Source organism: Colias eurytheme, chromosome 3, assembly GCF_061535395.1.
Source record: "Colias eurytheme isolate Ceu_HAF_F1 chromosome 3, ilColEury1 Martin Lab GWU primary, whole genome shotgun sequence".
NCBI lineage: Eukaryota > Metazoa > Arthropoda > Insecta > Lepidoptera > Pieridae > Colias > Colias eurytheme.
In genome coordinates this window covers 8,525,808-8,544,277 of record NC_142982.1, presented here as the reverse complement: position 1 = coordinate 8,544,277, position 18,470 = coordinate 8,525,808, and the positions used below count along the sequence as shown (strand labels likewise).

Sequence of the window (18,470 nt, the reverse complement as noted above, 5' to 3'; positions counted from 1 at the left end):
ACTATATATGTTTAGGTACATGCGACAGTAGTCACAGATGCGGCAAATGAGCTTGGCCATATACAGTGTGGAAATTTGTTGACGGACCACTTCATTTAAACATTTAATTTTCTTTCTCTGTTTCTCCACTTTTTCTTCTATTTTTTTCATTCTTTGAGTGCTGAAGCCTAAAACATTAAATAAATTTTAATTATTGATAACAGTTCTCATAATTATACACATGAATCTCAGCATGTATGACTAAGACTATGAAAAAGTTACGTATTGAAGTTCCCTTTTTTTAAACAAGAATTATTTCATATAGGTTTTCTATTCAAGAACTGCTCTTACCAATTCAAGATCCTTGGCATCTTGTGGATGTGAATAACCTGAGCATGATGGTTGATCAGTAGTATTTGATATGTCAATTAAAGCAAATTGAGATGGATGGTCTGCCTGAAAGAGATAAAAATGTTACATTAGATATGGTCCCAAGTAATAATAAATAGATTGCTACAGAAACATGGACTCAATGTTTGGTAAATTGTAAAACTTTTAGTATTTTTTTTTTTATTAAAATAATTTATTGAACAAACATAGTGTAAGTATTATATACTTATGGAAAGTGTAGCTTTCCAACAACGAAAGAATTAAAAAAATTGGACCAGTAGTTTTGAGGTCTTTTTGTGCATACACAATCAAATCTTTCCTTTTTACAATATTAAGTATAGAAAAAGTTTGAGACGATGTAATAAAAGTTTCACTTTAAAAGATTTTAATAATGTAGGTAATATCTTAAAAACTAAAAAATAACTCAGTAGGTTTTAAGTACCAGTCATCACACCACTTGTCTCATGACAGTCTAGGTCTCTAGAGCATTATGTCAAAAAAGATATTGTGAAGCATATAGCAATTAGATTAATCGGTCAACAGTAAGGGGGTACAATTTCAATTACTACCTTGTACCTAAAAAAAACAAACAGGATGAGCTAAATAAAATCTATACTATAATATTATAAAGCTGAAGAGTTTGTTTGTTTGTTTGAACGCGCTAGTCTAGGGAACTACTGGTCCGATTTGAAAAATTCTTTCGGTGTTAGATAGCTCATTCATCGAGGAAGGCTATAGGGTATATAATATATATCACCACGCTTCGACCAACAGTATTGGAGCCACGGGGGTGAAACCGCGCGGAGCAGCTAGTTGTTTAATAAAAAGATTGATGAATTATTTACCTTTGCAAATACTGTTGGGATAGCATCATCTCTCAATCAAACAATGTTTAAAGTCTTATTAAATGCGCTCTCTTCAAAGTGCAATGAGCACACATTAATGTTTTTAGTTCCTGGCCGGATATTTTCTATGCCAATCTTTTCCAACCATGCCTTTCGCCGGGATTCGTTACTTGGTAAACTAAAACGAGAAAATATACAACAATATATAACTTCGCACGTAATTAATAAACAAATTAATAATTTATCGATAAGGTGTTTATGCGATGATGTTCGACACTAGCACTCATGTTTATGTTTTCGATGCAAATGAAATAAGGAGAATATTGCGGGTTTCTACAGCTCATAATAACTAAGACGATTAAATGTAAAATGATTAAAAGATTTCTATACACTTGATAATAAATACACTTTAATATAAGCAACAATTTAACAAAATGTTAGCCACTTACCGTTGAAAGGTTAGATTCGGCCTGTTTTTGCTTTGGCATAGGCCACAACCTACTATAGAACACTTCATGGTACCTATTATTATTTTCAATTATACTTATTACACTCGATTATGGTCGAAAAACACTGGAAAATCATAAAAATTTCACAATTACATCTTCTCACATGTAAACAAAACCGTATACTAAGATGGCGTCCGCGCAGCAAAGGTACATCGATGCCAATGAAGAGAGCGCTAATAAAAAGAGTGTAGATGCTTTTTCTAAGGTAAAACCACTGTTGTGAGAAAGAGATGGGTATATCATTATTATTTCCGCGTCAAATTGAACAATTACGGCAGTTCCATAGGATTCTTTGTTCTGAGATCAACAGCTGATAATATCTGTCAGAAATTGTTTATTTTCAATTTCAATGTATTACTTGCACTGTGATTTTTGTTAGTTTGCATTGGAATGATGAAAATAAAAAGATAATACTTCGTGCCTTAAAATAAACGGAATTTATTACCACTTGTTCAAGATGCAGTTAAAGAGAATATCTTTACACATTGCCAAGCAAGCTATCAAAAGCCAATACCGGTTTCTCAATAAACACAATACTGTTTTCTTTAATAATTTTGAAATACCATTTGTAAATTTATACCAAAAAATCACAGGTAAGTAAGTAGTTATAAACTTTTAAAATTCGAATAAAGTGCCTATGCTTGAGTATAATCTAACCAAAAATATACTTATTTTAATTATAGGCCAAACATTATCTTCAAAATATCTTGAAGATTTGAGGAAAAAAGAACCAAACATAGCTCACATGACTACAGAAAATTTGCATCTTACATTGGATATACTTAAAAAGTTTGGAATCTCTCCGGAAGAAGCATGCTACAATCCACATTTATTTTGTATGAATGTTATATCTATGGATAATTATGGAGAAATTTTCAAAGAATGTGGGTTTACTAAAATAATTCCTAGATATTTAATAAGGTATATAGATGTATGTTATTAATATTATATTACAAAAAATTGAAACAAGAAGCAAACAGCTTTTATTAATTTTATTCTAAAGTAAAATGTATAGACTATAGAGTATAGAGTTAACATTTTTTTTTCAGATATAATACAATAGTAAAATCAAGAACAATATCCTATTTGAAAAAAGAAGGTCTTCTCAATAATGAGTCTAATTTAGAAGAGGTTTTACTTGCCATATTTCAAGAGTGGCCTGATCAACAGAAATCCTTGAAAAAATTTTCTGATGCAGATACAAGTATTTGTAAGTATTTTATGTAGCTGATGTTTAGTATCTATTCATTCACATATTACTTAAATTAAAGACCATTTCTCAATTAGGATATAATATATTGTTAGTGTGTTTAGTTTTTATTATGATAATTATTTCAAGCTGGGATATGCTTGCATTACATTTCTCCCAAAGATTCTTACATTACAACATTAATTTTCAATTATTAATAGAATCACTTTCTTTGTTGAGTTGATTCTATTTTGTGTTATTTTTTCCTCAAAGTACTTTAATTTTGCAGTGACTATACGAACAAGTGTTTTAGAGAGATACCTTGAGTGGAGACTACACATAAACAATGAAGATTTTGCAAAATACTGTAAAAATTATTTGCCTCTAAGACATAGGCCCATGTCTGATATTCGACAAGCCATAGATATAGCTGAAAATATCATAAAATTCGAATTGAAAGTTATAAGAAGAAATGGTTTTATAATATCATCTGACCCTGTCAACACAAAGCTAATTTTAGAAAATGTTGACTCATTGGGTGGGATTGAAATTAAAGAAGCAATAAGACTGGAGCCTGCTATATTGAAAAATAACTATAATTCACTATTGGAAATTAGGGTTTTGTTAAAGGTTAGTTCCCTTGTTAAATAATATATACTATGTATACTAGCGTAGCGTTGTATATGTTTTAGTTCTGTATGTTTCTGCTGCGGACATAATCCATTCTGTTTTAGTTTACATAATTTATTTTTACATTATTCAAGAAAAAATTTATAAGGTTTGATGTCGGCGCTAACTTATATCTTAGTTTATTTTATGTCAATGTGTTAAAAACCAAACAATTAGTAAAAATAAAAAAATGTGTGCATGTACTAGTGTACACACGTAAGAAGTGAAACTTTTTTTTTTTTTTTTTTTTTTTATGTCAGAGCAAGCAAAGGGGCAGGTGGGCCACCTGATGGTAAGTGGTCACCACCGCCCATAAACACTTGCAACACTAGAAGTGTTGCAGGTGCTTTGCCGGCCTTTTACGGACAAGTAAGCTCTATTCTTGAAGGCCCCAATGTCGTAGTTGTTCGGGAACACCGCAGGTGGCAAATCGTTCCACAGTTTCACCGTACGCGGAAGGAAGTTGCGGGTGAAGCGGACAGTGGTGGAGCGCCAACCATCCAGATGGTGCGGATGGAACAGATTTTTACGGCGTGTGGTCCGGTGGTGGAACTGTGCGGCTGGTAGTAGGTGGAACAATTCCTCAGAGCACTCCCCATAGTAAATTCTGTACAGTATACAGAGAGACGCAACGTCTCTTCGCACTGACAGAGGATCGAGCCTATCGGAAAGCCTACGGTCATCGACAATTCGAGCTGCTCGACGTTGGATGCGGTCAAGAGGAAGAAGTTGGTACTGTGGGGCTCCGGCCCAGAGATGAGAACAGTACTCCATATGCGGTCGCACCTGAGCCTTGTACAGCTGAAGTCGGTGGGCCGGCTTGAAGTACTGTCTCGATCTACTGAGCACACCAAGCTTTTTCGAGGCTAATTTAGCCTTCGCTTCCAAATGACTGCGGAATTGAACGTCACTCGAGATTTCAACTCCGAGGATTCCGATTTTCAGCGATATACTAAGGGGAGTACTCTTAAACCGAGGTTCTACGACAAATGGGGTCTTTTTAGCGGTGAACGCGCAAACCTGTGTCTTTTGGGGATTGAACTCGAAAACTTCTTTATGACCTTAAAAATGTCACGAGTATGGCGTAACGCAAAAATGTCACACGTACGGCGTATCGCAAAAATGTCACGCGTACGGCGTAACGCAAAAATGTTACACTAAATTTTTGTCCAACCCCGATAAAGAAGTTTCACTTCAAAAAATAATGTAAAAATAAATGCTTGATTGCAGCAATACGAAATAACGGAAGAAGCGCAGAGGCGATGTTTGAGGGTGTTCTGTATGAATCCTGCTTCAGTGAGAGATCGTCTCAATGAGCTTGTCAATATGAAGGAGTATAAAGTACTGGCAACAAACCCTAGAGTAAGTAAAATATCTGCTATCCTTTGAAAAAAAGTAACATGTCATGTTTTCTATCTTCTAATATTATAAATGCGAAAGTAACTCTGTCTGTCTGTCTGTTACTCAATCACGCCTTAATTACTGAACCAATTTGTATTAATTTGATATAGGGATATTTTGATACCCGAGAAAGGACATAGAATAGGTTTTATTCCGGAAATCCCACGGGAACGGGAACTATGCGGGTTTTTCTTTGACTGCGCGGTCGATGCCGCGGGTGGAAAGCTAGTTCTTTATAAATTTATAGTAACATGTCATACAATAAACAGATAATTAAACGAACTATCACGCTCAAAATTTGTCTGAAGCAAAACTCTGCCTACGCGTGTATGAGGTAGAGTTTTTTTATGAGCAAAACAATAGACATTTAACATTACTGAAACGAAATAATGTGGTTATTGCAACACGACCGTTTTGACGACGTATTAATTAGCGATTGTGTTGTTTTTTAAGTACCTATGTGAATTTTTTTTATGAAAGTATTTAACCCATTGAGCCCCGAACGGCCCGATCGGTCTACGACATAATAGATTTTCTATTGTGTCTGTGATTCCGGGGCCTGAGTTATTAAATTCAAATCTATTTATCTTCTACAAGTCTCCAATATACCCCATATTATCTGAATCTATAATTCGTTGTGAGATAGAGAATTGATTTTTACAAAAAATTGAAATGAAAATAATACTACACAACTTCGTCAAAATGTTTTCGTTAAATTTTTATCAATAGAAAGCATTGAGACCTACTTAGCTGATAAAAAATTAATTGAAGTATTTCGTTATTAAAAGGTACTATGTGAAAATAAAGTAAAAAAATTACATAAAGTCTCGGCTCTCTTTGTTATCAAAATTGAACCTTGTATAACGACGCGACGCAATGAAAGATGAATTCAACATTAATACAATTTATTACGAAAATAACAATATTATTGTATGAAATCTCATCGAATTAAAGTCTATATATTGAATTAATATAATATATAGATTTTTCTCAACAGGTACTTACATTAGTTGTGCACCAAAAGAAAGTGATGAACAGATTATCAAAAATTCAAACTGCTAAAAAACAGTGTTTCAGTTTGAATCATCTTGTTTCGGCACACAGAATATTCAATACGTAAGTATACTTCGTATAAAAAAAATTATGAATTATTTGATTTTACGCGCCTAAATTAAAGAGATTAGGATTGTTTTTTTTTTTAGTCTTTATTCTTGGGTTGTTGAGGAAGTGATTATGAGGAAGAGGAGGAGGAAGAGGAATTTTCACACACAAATTTAGGGGATGCGGATGAGGAAGAGGATATTTTTTTGAGGAAGAGGATGCGGATGAGGAAGCGGAAGAGGAAGCGGATGAGGATGAGGATGATAGGAAATTATAATCATAATTAAAAAACAAAAACTTTTAAAATTAAAAATTAAAACAAAAGCCATTCTCCTGTCTGTACATATTGATGTTTGGTTAGGGGAGGTTAGCTCGCCCGATCGCGAATTTACAAAGCCTCTAAGTACTATACTATTTGAGTCACGAGCCGGACTCAGATGAGCTTTTGTTTATGAATATTACTCGAAAAAACTTAATCTATCTCAGTGCCAGAAGCGACATTAGGCGATTTCCACAAAAAAAAACTAACTGGTAGATATTATGTAAGCTTAAACAACTATACTAGTTTGTTTTTTAATTTAAAATGACTTTTGACACACATAATTTGGTAAAATATATGTTTCTTCTGAGTATGAGAGAAAATGTTATATTATTATGTTTAGAGATAAGTGTTAGGCGCAGATATAAATATGGCGGTAAGACTCTACTCTTGCTCGTTAGTAGAGCCCGACTCGTAACTCAAATACATAGTTATTCTAAATAGGCTTTGTAAATTCGCCGCCCGATCGGATCAGCATCCTCATAAATTTCCTCTAAATTTTGAGGAAGCGATAGCGGAAGAGGATTTTTTTATTTTCGTTTTTGAGGATGCGGTAACGGTAGAGGAACCCAAAATATTGCGGAACTTCCGCATTATGAGGAAGCGGAAGAGGAATCCTCAACAACCCTACTTTATTCACATTACAATAATATTTAAAGAGTTAAATGCAGAAATTTTCTGTCTTTTAGGACTAAAAATTTGGAATTATTTTAGTGAATTTTTGGTGAAGGAATTGTTGAAATATTATTAATTATGCAAATGTTGATATAAATATTTTTATAGTCAAAAACATTTCTTTGCAGATACATCAATAGTTTTGGCAGCAAAGTGTGCAGTCGAGATATCGTAATACTAATAACAACATCATTGCAAGGAAGAAAGATGAGCAAAAAAACTATTTTAGGTAATCTCAAGCGTCATAAGTACTGGCTGCATACTTCCTTGCACAATATATACGAAAATATTTCTTTGTTGAAACAACATTTTCCGGATCAAGTGATATTGGATAACTGCCATTTACTCTTGTACCCAGCGTAAGTTTTATTGTATACTTTTAGGCAAATGCTTGAGCTTTCAATGGGAATATGTTAGATATAGTTAATATGTAAAAATTAAGAAGTCAATTACCATTTAAGTCAAGTAAAAGAGCGTGTGTGCCCAGCACACGTGTCAGAAGCAAAACTTCTTTGGAAAAATTCAAAGGTATCAAAATCGTCGCCTTACTCCATGATGTGACGGCATTGCCATGACGCGACCTTGAAATTTTACTCTCAACGCGAATAAAGAAGTTTCACTTCAATAACATTTGGATATATTATGCTTTTAGTTTGAGACTAGATGACAATTTGTGGAAAGGTTTATTATTTTGATTTCTAATACCTAAGCGTTAAATTAAAATTGGAAACTTTTTATTTTAGGTTAGAAATAGAAAAACATATCAAACACCTTCAAAAAATGCGAAATGGTGATTTGATGGCAAGAGAAAAATTCAAATCGGAAATGGATACGTATTACGCCAATTTGAATTACTCCAAGCTTTCCGATAGCCAGATTTTAAGTTTAACACTTTATGAAATTGAGAAAAAATATCATTTTAGCGGCGATGGAATTTGGAATAAGCAAGATGGCGCGAGAGAAGAAAAATCAATAAAAAAATCTCAACAAAATTAGTATAACTGTATAGATAGATAGATAGTCTTTTGTATAAAGTTGTAAAGAATTAAAATGAAATAAAATACAAAATTAAGCATATTTTTTTATTTATAAAATCTCTTATTGCTTTACAAACTTAAAATAAATATGAAACCATACTGTTTCAATAAAGTACAAAACTAAAATTTATTTTAGCTATTAAATACCCTGACTTATGTAGAGTATTACATTTATATAACATACAAGTTTCTTTGGATTCAAAAACTTCAATTTTAAGATAAGCAATTAATCATATAATATGTATAACTTATTTCCATAAAATAAATGAGATAACTATATATCTTCTATAATTTAGTCTACGTTTTGGCACAGAATTCACTATTCTTAAATGTATTTACAATGCTTAAAAATATGCTATTTAATTGTAAAATCCACTAATATTTAATTTAACTTATCAGTTATCGATATATTTTAAGGAATGGTATTGTGAAAAATGTATTAAATAGATAACTACATAACTCTATACCTAGTTATAAATTATGAAAAAAAAATGTTTCGTCAAGTAAGGTGTTAGGGAGGTACTACTATGAAATCAAGATTTTTGATAATTTAATTATCTATATTCACAAATGCCAATTTGAATAGTGAAAAAAATTATACTTTACAACAAAAAAAATATTAAAATATACATTGTTGGGTAACGAAATCTCTGAAGACATTTTATTATGTGTTTTACAGATAAGTTAGCTTAGCAGTAACAAAATTTATTTATACCTGTTTTTATCAAATTTATTAACTGAACAGAACAAATATGAGGTAACCAAAAATTTAACCACAAGCAAAAAGGAAAAACAAAAAATAAGCTAACGAAACGAGAAAATTTATAGTTTTTACACAGGGTGTCCCAAAAAGTAGTGATATACTGAAGTTGGGAGGTAGAGGTCCTAGAGTCTAAGTCCTAGGTCCTATATTTTTAAGAACTTATACCCAATGTAAGCTTTCTGCTTAGGGTTTCTGTTAAAGTTATACGTGCCTAAAACCAAAAAAAAACTCATTGTTATATTATGTCCATGAATAAGTTCCTACCTAATATAAAAATAATACGAATACTATAACTATTTAGCTTTACGCAAGAAAATCCTAATAAGGCACAAGGAATGCACGGTGATGATTTAATTCTTATACAACATTATATTCGATATACCTACGGTAAGTTTTAAAATAAATAAACTAGTTACCTAATGAACAGTTTAATTCATTCGGTCTTATTGATAGACTTAACCAACTTAAATTATTATTGCAAATAAGCTTTGTTTTCAATTCGACTACCAATAGGTATTTCTTTAGTTAATGAGCTGATAATTTTTTTTAGAAAGAGCTTCAGCGAGAAGTTCGTTACTTTTCAGTGTTCTCTCACATTTTTATAAGTAAAATATATTTACGATATTTTCATTTGTAAAAAAATATTTACTGCTCTTGTCACAAGCTCTGAAAAAAACAAAAAATAATCATTTGTTCAAAATCCTATTCCATGATTATTTCAGTTCCAAAGAGTCTTCCAATGAACAAAGAGAATAATACCCTTTTTCGAAATTAGTTGAAACTATCAGACAATTTCGAAAAAGAGTATTTCAATTCAAAAAAGGGGGCAGTGATGTAGTATATGCTTGGCCGGGGCTAGGTTCCATTTTAACGACTACAGGCTGCGCTAAGTCAGCGTGGCGATCCATGTCATAGTGTTTGTCGTGTTGGACAATCCCACATTTGTCATAGTCTTCTGGAGGGGCGCCATACCGCGGCTCTTCTTGCATCGCACACGCGGAGTATTTGTCTTCGTGTTCATGGTTACGATATTCCAACTTCTCCTCGTGCCCATGAGCTTCCATTTGTGGGGAATGAGCTGCTATCATTGGGTAATCTCGAACACCCAGCGGAGGTGGACTTCCTTCGCCGTATTCGTAGGAATGTCTCGGAGCAAACATTTGACCGTCGTGACCGTTGAGAACTGTAGTATAAGAATATGCTGCCGGTTGTGTGTTAAATGCTGGGTACCCACTGCTACCAGAAGATAATAAATGATGAGAAGATAATTCGTAAGAATGCTGATACGACCATGAGTCCGCCGGAGCTGGCAAGCCATTCTGAGGAAAAGCAGGAAGATTCCCTCCAATTCCCGAAAAGCCACCGCTTAAGGTTGTGGAGCTAGGTGAACTGGAGCCAATGTATCCAGTTTTGCGTGGCGGTTCCCGTTTTCGCCACTTTGCTCTTCTATTCTGGAACCATACCTAATAAAAGAGATAAAATGTTAAATATTGGAATGGACCTTTCGATGAATGTCGCTATATTATTAAAATCAGACTTTGATCTTAAGTTATAGAAGTGTATTCTTACCTGAACTCGTGATTCCGATAGATTTAATTTTAGAGCCAACTCTTCTCTAGCGAAGACGTCGGGGTACGGCGCGCGCTCAAAAGCCCTTTCGAGCTCTTCAAGTTGATATGCCGTAAAAGTAGTTCTGTAAACAAATTAAATATTGTTATTGCATGTAGGAATTTATGAATAAATTGGTCTTATCATCCCGGGGTGAATCTATCTACCATCTGACGCGTGCAATATGGCTGCGGGCACACGCGCAGAAATTGATTGAGCGTGAAACTAAATTCACCCCTGTTGCGCGTGGGCACCTCTAATTGCCTGTCAATTGACGACACTTGAAATAGTGTAACGGTATGCTATTCAATTTAATAAATTTTTAATATCAAAAATTATAAATTTATATTTTGTACAAAATATATACTCTAAATGTTCTCTTATAAATCCGCCCGAAATTTTAATTAAAAATATCAAGATAAGTCAATTGGCTCCCTATTGACATACGGGTAATTATGCCCTCGACTTTCGATTGAATAGTGTCGGCGCCTGCATCTACAGCTTTGTTAAATCTAAGACGGGGGACCAATGATTATCTTTGATCATTATTTCCCCTTCATTGACAATTTTATAAGCCATGATTCACGCAGTTTTCGATTTTAAATCATAATATACTCTTAAATATGTTACTGACGTGTATATTATTTACTAGCAGCTCCGCGCGGTTTCACCCCCTTGGCTCCACTCCTGTTGGCCGTAGCGTGATGACATATAGCCTTCCTCGATAAATGAGCTAATACCGAAATAATTTTTCAAATCGGACCAGTAGTTCCCGAGATTAGCGCGTTCAAACAAACAAACAAACTCTTCAGCTTTATAATATTAGTACCTATAGATTTATTTATTATTTTATTTATGAACCTAAGTACATAGATATACCTACCGCCATTGTTTGCTTTTGTTTCAATTGTTCAAATTAAAAGTTGTCAAGTGATATAAATAAAAATGAATCTCTCGATTTTCTCCTGAACGCAAATGTTTTAAAGTTTTGTAAAAAGGTGAAAAATATTCTGGTTATATAAAAACAAGAAAAAAAAAAATTTAAACAGATTGATGTTTTTTTGCCGTAGGTAGCCTATAGAACAATAATATTAATCTTCTTATATATAAAAATGAATCGCAAAATGTGTTGGTAAGCGCATAACTCGAGAACGGCTGAACCGATTTCGATAGTTATTTTTTTATTATATTCCTTGAAGTACGAGGATGGTTTTTATGTAGAGAAAACGTAAACATGTACCACGGGCGAAGCCGGGGCGGACCGCTAGTCTTCTCTTATATATAAAAATGAATCGCAAAATGTGTTGGTAAGCGCATAACTCGAGAACGGCTGAACCGATTCCGATAATTATTTTTTTATTATATTCCTTGAAGTACGAGGATGGTTCTTACGTAGAGGAAACGTAAATATGTACCACGGGCGAAGCCGGGGCGGACTGCTAGTAGCTTATATATTTGTGGAATATTCAATAAAAAGCCATATGTGACTTGGTTTCAACAAATCATCGCGTTAGTTATGGGCCACTTGAAACGCAGTAGCCCTTTAAATAAATTCATTGTCCTACAGAGGGTGCATTCGGAATACCGACACATCATCCCTATTTAAACTTGTTGATATATGAAATTAGTAGCCAATAAAATTATAATATGAATGAAGTAGGTATCTTTTTATGCTACTCAAGTAGCTTTAATGTTTAATGAATTTGATGATGTTTATGTTTGAATATTTATTTTATGTTTCGCACAACCATTTAAAAATCGCATAGCAACTTTAGTGCTGTTTTGTACGATTCTTTTTTTTAAATTTGTAATTTATTAAGAAGGTAAGTACTTTTTTATCTTTAGTTTTCACGATTTTGAGAAATGTTTACGTGACAAAATACAAAGCTAATAATAGTTTTTGGTTCAGGTGTAAATGTAAAAATAAGGTTAATATAATTACATACCCCAAAATGATACTTGATATTATTTTTTTAATTAGGTCCAATCCAATCATAAAAAATAGAAACATATGAAATAAGTGCCAAATTTTTTATGTGTGAATTACAATCAATAATCATGAATAAGGTCAATTTAGATAAAAAAAATTATCATACTTTTCCATAAAAATTGCGTTTGTATCATATACTTTACCATGTCTCTATAAAAGCTCGTTAACTCTAACTTAAGTAAGCTAACGTACCTAAACATAATAGTGTACGTACTTCGTAATTATTAAATATGTACTTAAAATTATGAATTTAAGTTATTAGTTTCAGTAAGCATTTGTATTTTAATAATTGTTTTATAAGAATTTTAAACACAATGTCACTCACCTGGTCTTCTTCTTTTTAATGCCATTATTTTCACTCTTTTTCTTATCACTTTTCTTCGTGGTCGGTGGTGGAGGCGGAGGTGGGTGTGCCGCGTGTTGCGTAGGCGCTTCGACCTGCTGCAGAAGTAGCGGCTCGTCTTTTCTCTTCTGGTCAGCACTAGACGCGAACACTGGTAACTCTTCCCGGTACTGCAGTTCACCTCCAGCTCCAACCACCACTTGCACTTGTCTGTCCTTGCCAAACTCGCTGAACATGTGTTCCTCGAAGGTAGGTTGGTCCATGGATCCCGGCGCTGGCTCGAACGAGCACTCGTAGCGCGGGCCGGCACTGCCGGCTGGGTCCCCGCACACGTACATGTAGCCGTCGGCGGCGGGCGCCTGCGAGCCCGCTACCTCCGCGCCAACCTCTCTCGGCTCCGTCGCGGCGGCCTCGACGCCGCAAGCACCTACGTCGAGCTGCGTGAGCTCGACCTAAACTCAATTTATCGACGACGATATTAAACAATTTAAGTTCATTTAACCGAACCCTCGGAACCGAGCCCGCGCCGTTCGTTTCGTCGTGTCCGTCCCGGTTAAATGGCTTTAATCAACTTTAACGAACTAACCGAATTTGCTCTACGGTTGGTCAATTTATATTACCATAATACGACGCTTAGAGGAAAACTCGCACCAATGAGTGCACTGACCGAGAGCACCGCGTGTTATGTTGAAAACGCTATTCTATTTCGTATTGAGTTAACTGAAAGGGGACATTGGATCGTATGGAGTAGGCGCTTACGACTGTAATGTCGTAGAGAGGGGGAACCAATAAGGATTGCGCTCAGCCACTCCCCTAAGTCGCTACAGCGCGGCGGTGTACCCTCGATGTATCGTGTCTCGATCTGCGGGCTATCTCCGCGGCCGCCGTTGCCTTTCATATTATGAACTATGAGCACCATGCGGGATTCCCACAAACACATGAGATTTTGCTCCTATCATGTTTTAGGGAGCGAACACCCACATCATTATTTCAAAAGTCCACTAGGCATTATAATATATCCGTATCGATAAATCTGGTATGTCTGTTACATGATTTATAGCCGTGAGAAAAATATTGTTTGTAAAAAAAACAAAATCACTTAAATTGAGATTTCGTCTGGAGAAAATATGCAAGACGAGACAGCGTAGAGGCAACGCGCGCTGCGGCTACGGCGTGCGCGCTTCGATTCCGCTGATTGACGCCGACATTGCTTAATTATCAATTAACAGTTATTGCTGGGGATTATTAATAAAACATTCGCCCTGACTATTGGCACTTAGATTAACGTTGAGGGAGTAATGGCGCATTTCAACAATTTCGGTTGTTATTTAATTGAAGTCAATTTAGATGATCAGAGTCTATTTAGGTTGGTGCTGGCACTCGCCAACGGGATCTCTGCTTCATTGGGCTCATTGGAGACTTTCAGACAACACGAATTGCACTCGTTGATGCACTTGTGCATCTGCAATTTGTGTTTTTGTTTAAAACGTATCTGGAGGAATGTCTTACGTCAATTACATACTGTGCATACGGTTCTTGCATTGAGTGACTCAAGTCAAGTCAAAGTTTTGGTGATGGGTTGAAAATGACTAACCACTATCCGGTTCAGTGTCTAAGGTGTTTTTAATTATATTGTGTAGTGTAATTAGTAGTTATAGGTGATAAAGTGCAAGTTAGAACTTTGGAATAAGCAAAAAAAAAACTTTGGAAAAAGCTTTTACAGGACACAGATAAATGTGAGTTACATTTTCTTCTTTCTAATGAATGCCTATTAAATTTAAAGCGTAATGCAAGATATAAGAGCGTATATGATAGATAATAAGCAGATCTTTTTGTCATACATTTACGGAATATAAAGATCTGAAACATTTTTATTTAACTTATTATGCAGTCTTCGCTTTGGTGCAATATACCTTTAATTACCTACCTTCTACCTACCCACGGTAAAACTTTAGAAAGACATTGTTAGGTACTATGACTTACCTATCTCTCAGTAATTCATAAACAAATGCCTTCTCTTATTTTGGAGTAATTCGTGGATTTTTTTACATTGGTCGTTATATAATTCAAATCATAGAACATAGAGTCATTGTAGAGAAAATTGTATTTTTACGCCCTGTTGTAGGTAGCTAGGAAAACTTCAGGATCGTTCTCGAGTCTCAAATTACACCTTGTAAGGTAAACAGCTATAGGTACCAGCTAGTTGGTACATAACTAACTCTTATGGTTGATAAAAGCTTTACCTATATTAATATCTAAGTTATGCAATCTTCGATTTATTTGTATGTATACTTCGTGGATACCTACAGCTTTTTTCTGGACATTCCTTAATAATTTAAACTCGAAGATTGATCGTATCGATTTCAATAGGTTGTTTCATTTAATATGCGTTTCCATACGTGAAGCTCCTATATGGAGCCTCAATCCTCACGTTTACTTGCCAATAGATATTGTACATATTGTAAATGTGTACCATAGATCAAATAACTATACTTACCTTATTTAAAATATTTAACCATACCTACAAAAAAAACCTACATATCTCTCAAAGGTCAGCAGAACAATCGCAAAGTCCCTAACGTTGCTTATGGGCGTCGGTGATAACCTAAAACGTCGAGTGCTCCGCCCGCTGCATTGCTTGTTGTCGTATAAAAAATAGAAATAAAGATAAAAATAAATAATAATAAATAGTAATAGAAAGATTGACATTACTTCTATCTAGCGAAAATATACCTCCTTGGTACAGTGGTTATAACCATTAAGTTAGAAGTTAGAACCATTGGTCATGGTTCTTCTGGCAGGACACAGATGACAGAAGGCTGATCATCTTCTTGTCCGTACAGTACAGTACGTACGTATAATAATCGCAATATTCAGAAACCTATTTTTATTTCCCGGGTCAACCCCCGGGTCAAGTATATTTTTGCGAGTATCTATTATTAGTGGTTAGCCCTAGCTTCGCCCGTGGTAAATAATATACTAGTATAGTACATATTATATTATCTGTGATAGGGCCTATATAACACGGGACTACGCGCATATCGAAAGGTGAAAGAATATTTGATATCGGTCCAGTAGAGTTTCTGTAGTTCCTGAGACAAGCGCACTCTTCCGCTTTATATTATTTGTGTATTATTGCCGTTGCGACACAAAAGATATAATATCTGTAACTAAGTACAATATCTTATAGTAACTTAATACATACTGTAAAGAAAGAATTTTATTCTGGTATTTTTGAAATGCAAACTGAAATAAATGTGTAAACAGAAATATGTGCTAAATCTCCCTAATGATAATTATTATTCTACTAGAAATTACCTACCTTTTTAATTTATCTGTCTTCGACAAGATTTTCTCAAATCGTTCCTTCGTTTTTTAAAAACTTAGGTCGATAGTGACAAATAAACAAAATTCTCGGTGTGAAGTCATTCAATAAATACTTCTGCTCCCCGCGGTTTCACCCGCATCAGCAGTTCCTGGTCGTTGCTTGATATTGTGTAGCCTATAATATATTTTAGCATTCCGCAGTAAATTTACTATTAAACATTAAAAAAAATTAAATCTAATAGTTCCTGAGATTATTCGAAATAGAATCAATTTTTAAATATAATTCTGTGAATATTTCAAGTGTCTACGTATTGCGGTTATCAATATCGATCAAATAAGATTTTTAATAAATAAGCTTTATAGATTATAGGAGAGAAATTAAGAGAAAAAAAATGAAATAGCATGTTATCGAAGGGCCCGGTAAAGTAAAAAATATTTTACTCTCTAATAAAGTGTAGAGTTAACTTAGGGCATAGAGATAGTGTACTTAGGGCCGATTTTTCAATGCTTGGATAAAACTTAATATCCGTCCAATAAAGTATTACACGATAATAGTCCGGGATACATCGCCCATTTTTGCAAGTGATTACTATCAAGCTAATTTTTCGTGAGTAGCTTTATTTTGATGAGATGCCCAATAATTTCATGTACGAAACTCTCGATTGTGGTAGCTTACGGAGGTAACAAGGATAAAAAATTTTGATTTCACGGTTCTCAAATATTTATTACGCAATTTGTAGGACAATATGTCTGTTGAATTATATAAGTGTTAAATAAGTGAAAATAAAAAAATCAGCTGGTTAGTAATCATTTATGATGACTTCGTTATCGATACACATTGGAAAGGGGGACACTTTGATCAAACCATAGATTTTGTAGGACAAATATTTTTTCGAATAATTTAGATAATTATCTTGAGATTGAACAAAAAAAAAACATTCAGTTAGTAATTAATATTCGAGAACCATCAAATCAAAATATTTTATCCTTGTTACCTCTGTAAGCTACCACAATCGAGAGTTTCGTACATGAAATTATTGGGCATCTCATCAAAATAAAGCTACTCACGAAAAATTAGCTTGATAGTAATCACTTGCAAAAATGGGCGATGTATCCCGGACTATAATATTTAAATGTCACGTAAACTTTCAAATACGGGCAATTAGAATACGTTTTTAAAATGGTAGTTTTATACATTATTCGACGAATAAGTTTTATATCCAAGCATTGAAAAATCGGCCCTTAGAAGCTTTGCTACGTAAATTAAAATGGCTGTTTTCCGGCTTTCTGTATAAACAAATAATTTCTGGTTCACGATAAAGGCACAATTACAATAAACCTGCTAATTGTAAAGAGTTCAAAAGAACTCAATTTTTAAAACGTTAAAAATATTACGTATTAGACCGGGAGATATTGACACAAAATTTCGAGTCATTTGTAACAGGATGGCGGTTCTACAGGGGTCTTAGTACGCAATGACAAAAAGAAAAATGATGGTGTGAACGCTGGTACCGGCGGCTTAGTCGCGTGGGCGTTAGTCGAACCGTCGGAAAAATAGCGAAAGTCAAACGATTGTATGTACGGAAGATATAAATCAATGGAATATTTTCCGTGTATATGTGTATCTCTAGCATTCTGAATCAACAATGATAAATTGGTACCTACAAAAATAAAAACTATATACACTAAATATTTTATACGATGTGTCATATGTGTGTGTTGTACCTTATGTAGTCATAGATGATTATATTTTACTCTATCCCTCTTAAAATAATACATTCACAAGTCAGTTTCAGCTATCTACATCTTAGAGCATACAAAACTTTTAAATTACGCAGTCAGGAATAGTATCGATATGACTTCCTCAAAATTGTCGCACATATTATAATAAACAGGATCAACTGCAGATTCTACTATGTTACATTGTGTATGCATGTTCTATTGTGTTTTGTCTGCAAGTACATGACAATAGCAGTACGGCTGAGTCATGTGACCGAGCGCGTAGGCGCTTCACATAAAATCTCTCTGTGGCCGGCAACGTCGCTGAATCTGCCGCCCGCTCAATTGGATCCAATTGCTTTAATTGATTTCAATTGAAATGACCTCGTGCACCGGCTCCCACTTCTAGCTTGACACTTTTACATCTATCTTTTTTGGAGCTGACATAAAAGCTATGATATACGTCATTGCAACTAATGATACCAATGTAGCGTTTGTTGTGTAACTTATGGTTTGGGTTAATTAAAGAACTGTATATTATTGGGTGTTTGAAGATATATTTTATCCTACATAGGTAGTAGATATCAAGTATAGTACTGGTAATAT

At 34.3% G+C, this 18,470-nt stretch overlaps 3 protein-coding genes across 3 annotated transcripts in view; 1 reads left to right on the top strand and 2 right to left on the bottom strand.

Annotated features, from left to right (window-relative positions):
- Positions 1 to 18,470, bottom strand: part of LOC149909803 (peptidyl-prolyl cis-trans isomerase NIMA-interacting 4) — a 107,613-nt gene that overhangs the window by 40,006 nt on the left and 49,137 nt on the right. The window lies entirely within an intron of this gene.
- On the top strand, positions 2,082 to 8,149 carry LOC149909812 (transcription termination factor 5, mitochondrial-like). The gene is made up of 8 exons (XM_090119929.1): positions 2,082 to 2,316; positions 2,407 to 2,644; positions 2,773 to 2,933; positions 3,202 to 3,542; positions 4,812 to 4,943; positions 5,980 to 6,098; positions 7,206 to 7,436; positions 7,821 to 8,149. The coding sequence occupies exons 1-8, from the start codon at positions 2,181 to 2,183 to the stop codon at positions 8,071 to 8,073; spliced, it is 1,611 nt and encodes a 536-aa protein (XP_089976055.1). The 5' UTR covers positions 2,082 to 2,180; the 3' UTR covers positions 8,074 to 8,149.
- On the bottom strand, positions 9,510 to 13,390 carry repo (homeobox domain-containing protein reversed polarity). Its single transcript, XM_090118149.1, has 3 exons — positions 12,801 to 13,390; positions 10,447 to 10,570; positions 9,510 to 10,340 (listed from the first exon to the last, which is right to left on the bottom strand). Exons 1-3 carry the CDS (start codon positions 13,154 to 13,156, stop codon positions 9,687 to 9,689), a joined length of 1,134 nt encoding a protein of 377 aa, XP_089974275.1. The 5' UTR covers positions 13,157 to 13,390; the 3' UTR covers positions 9,510 to 9,686.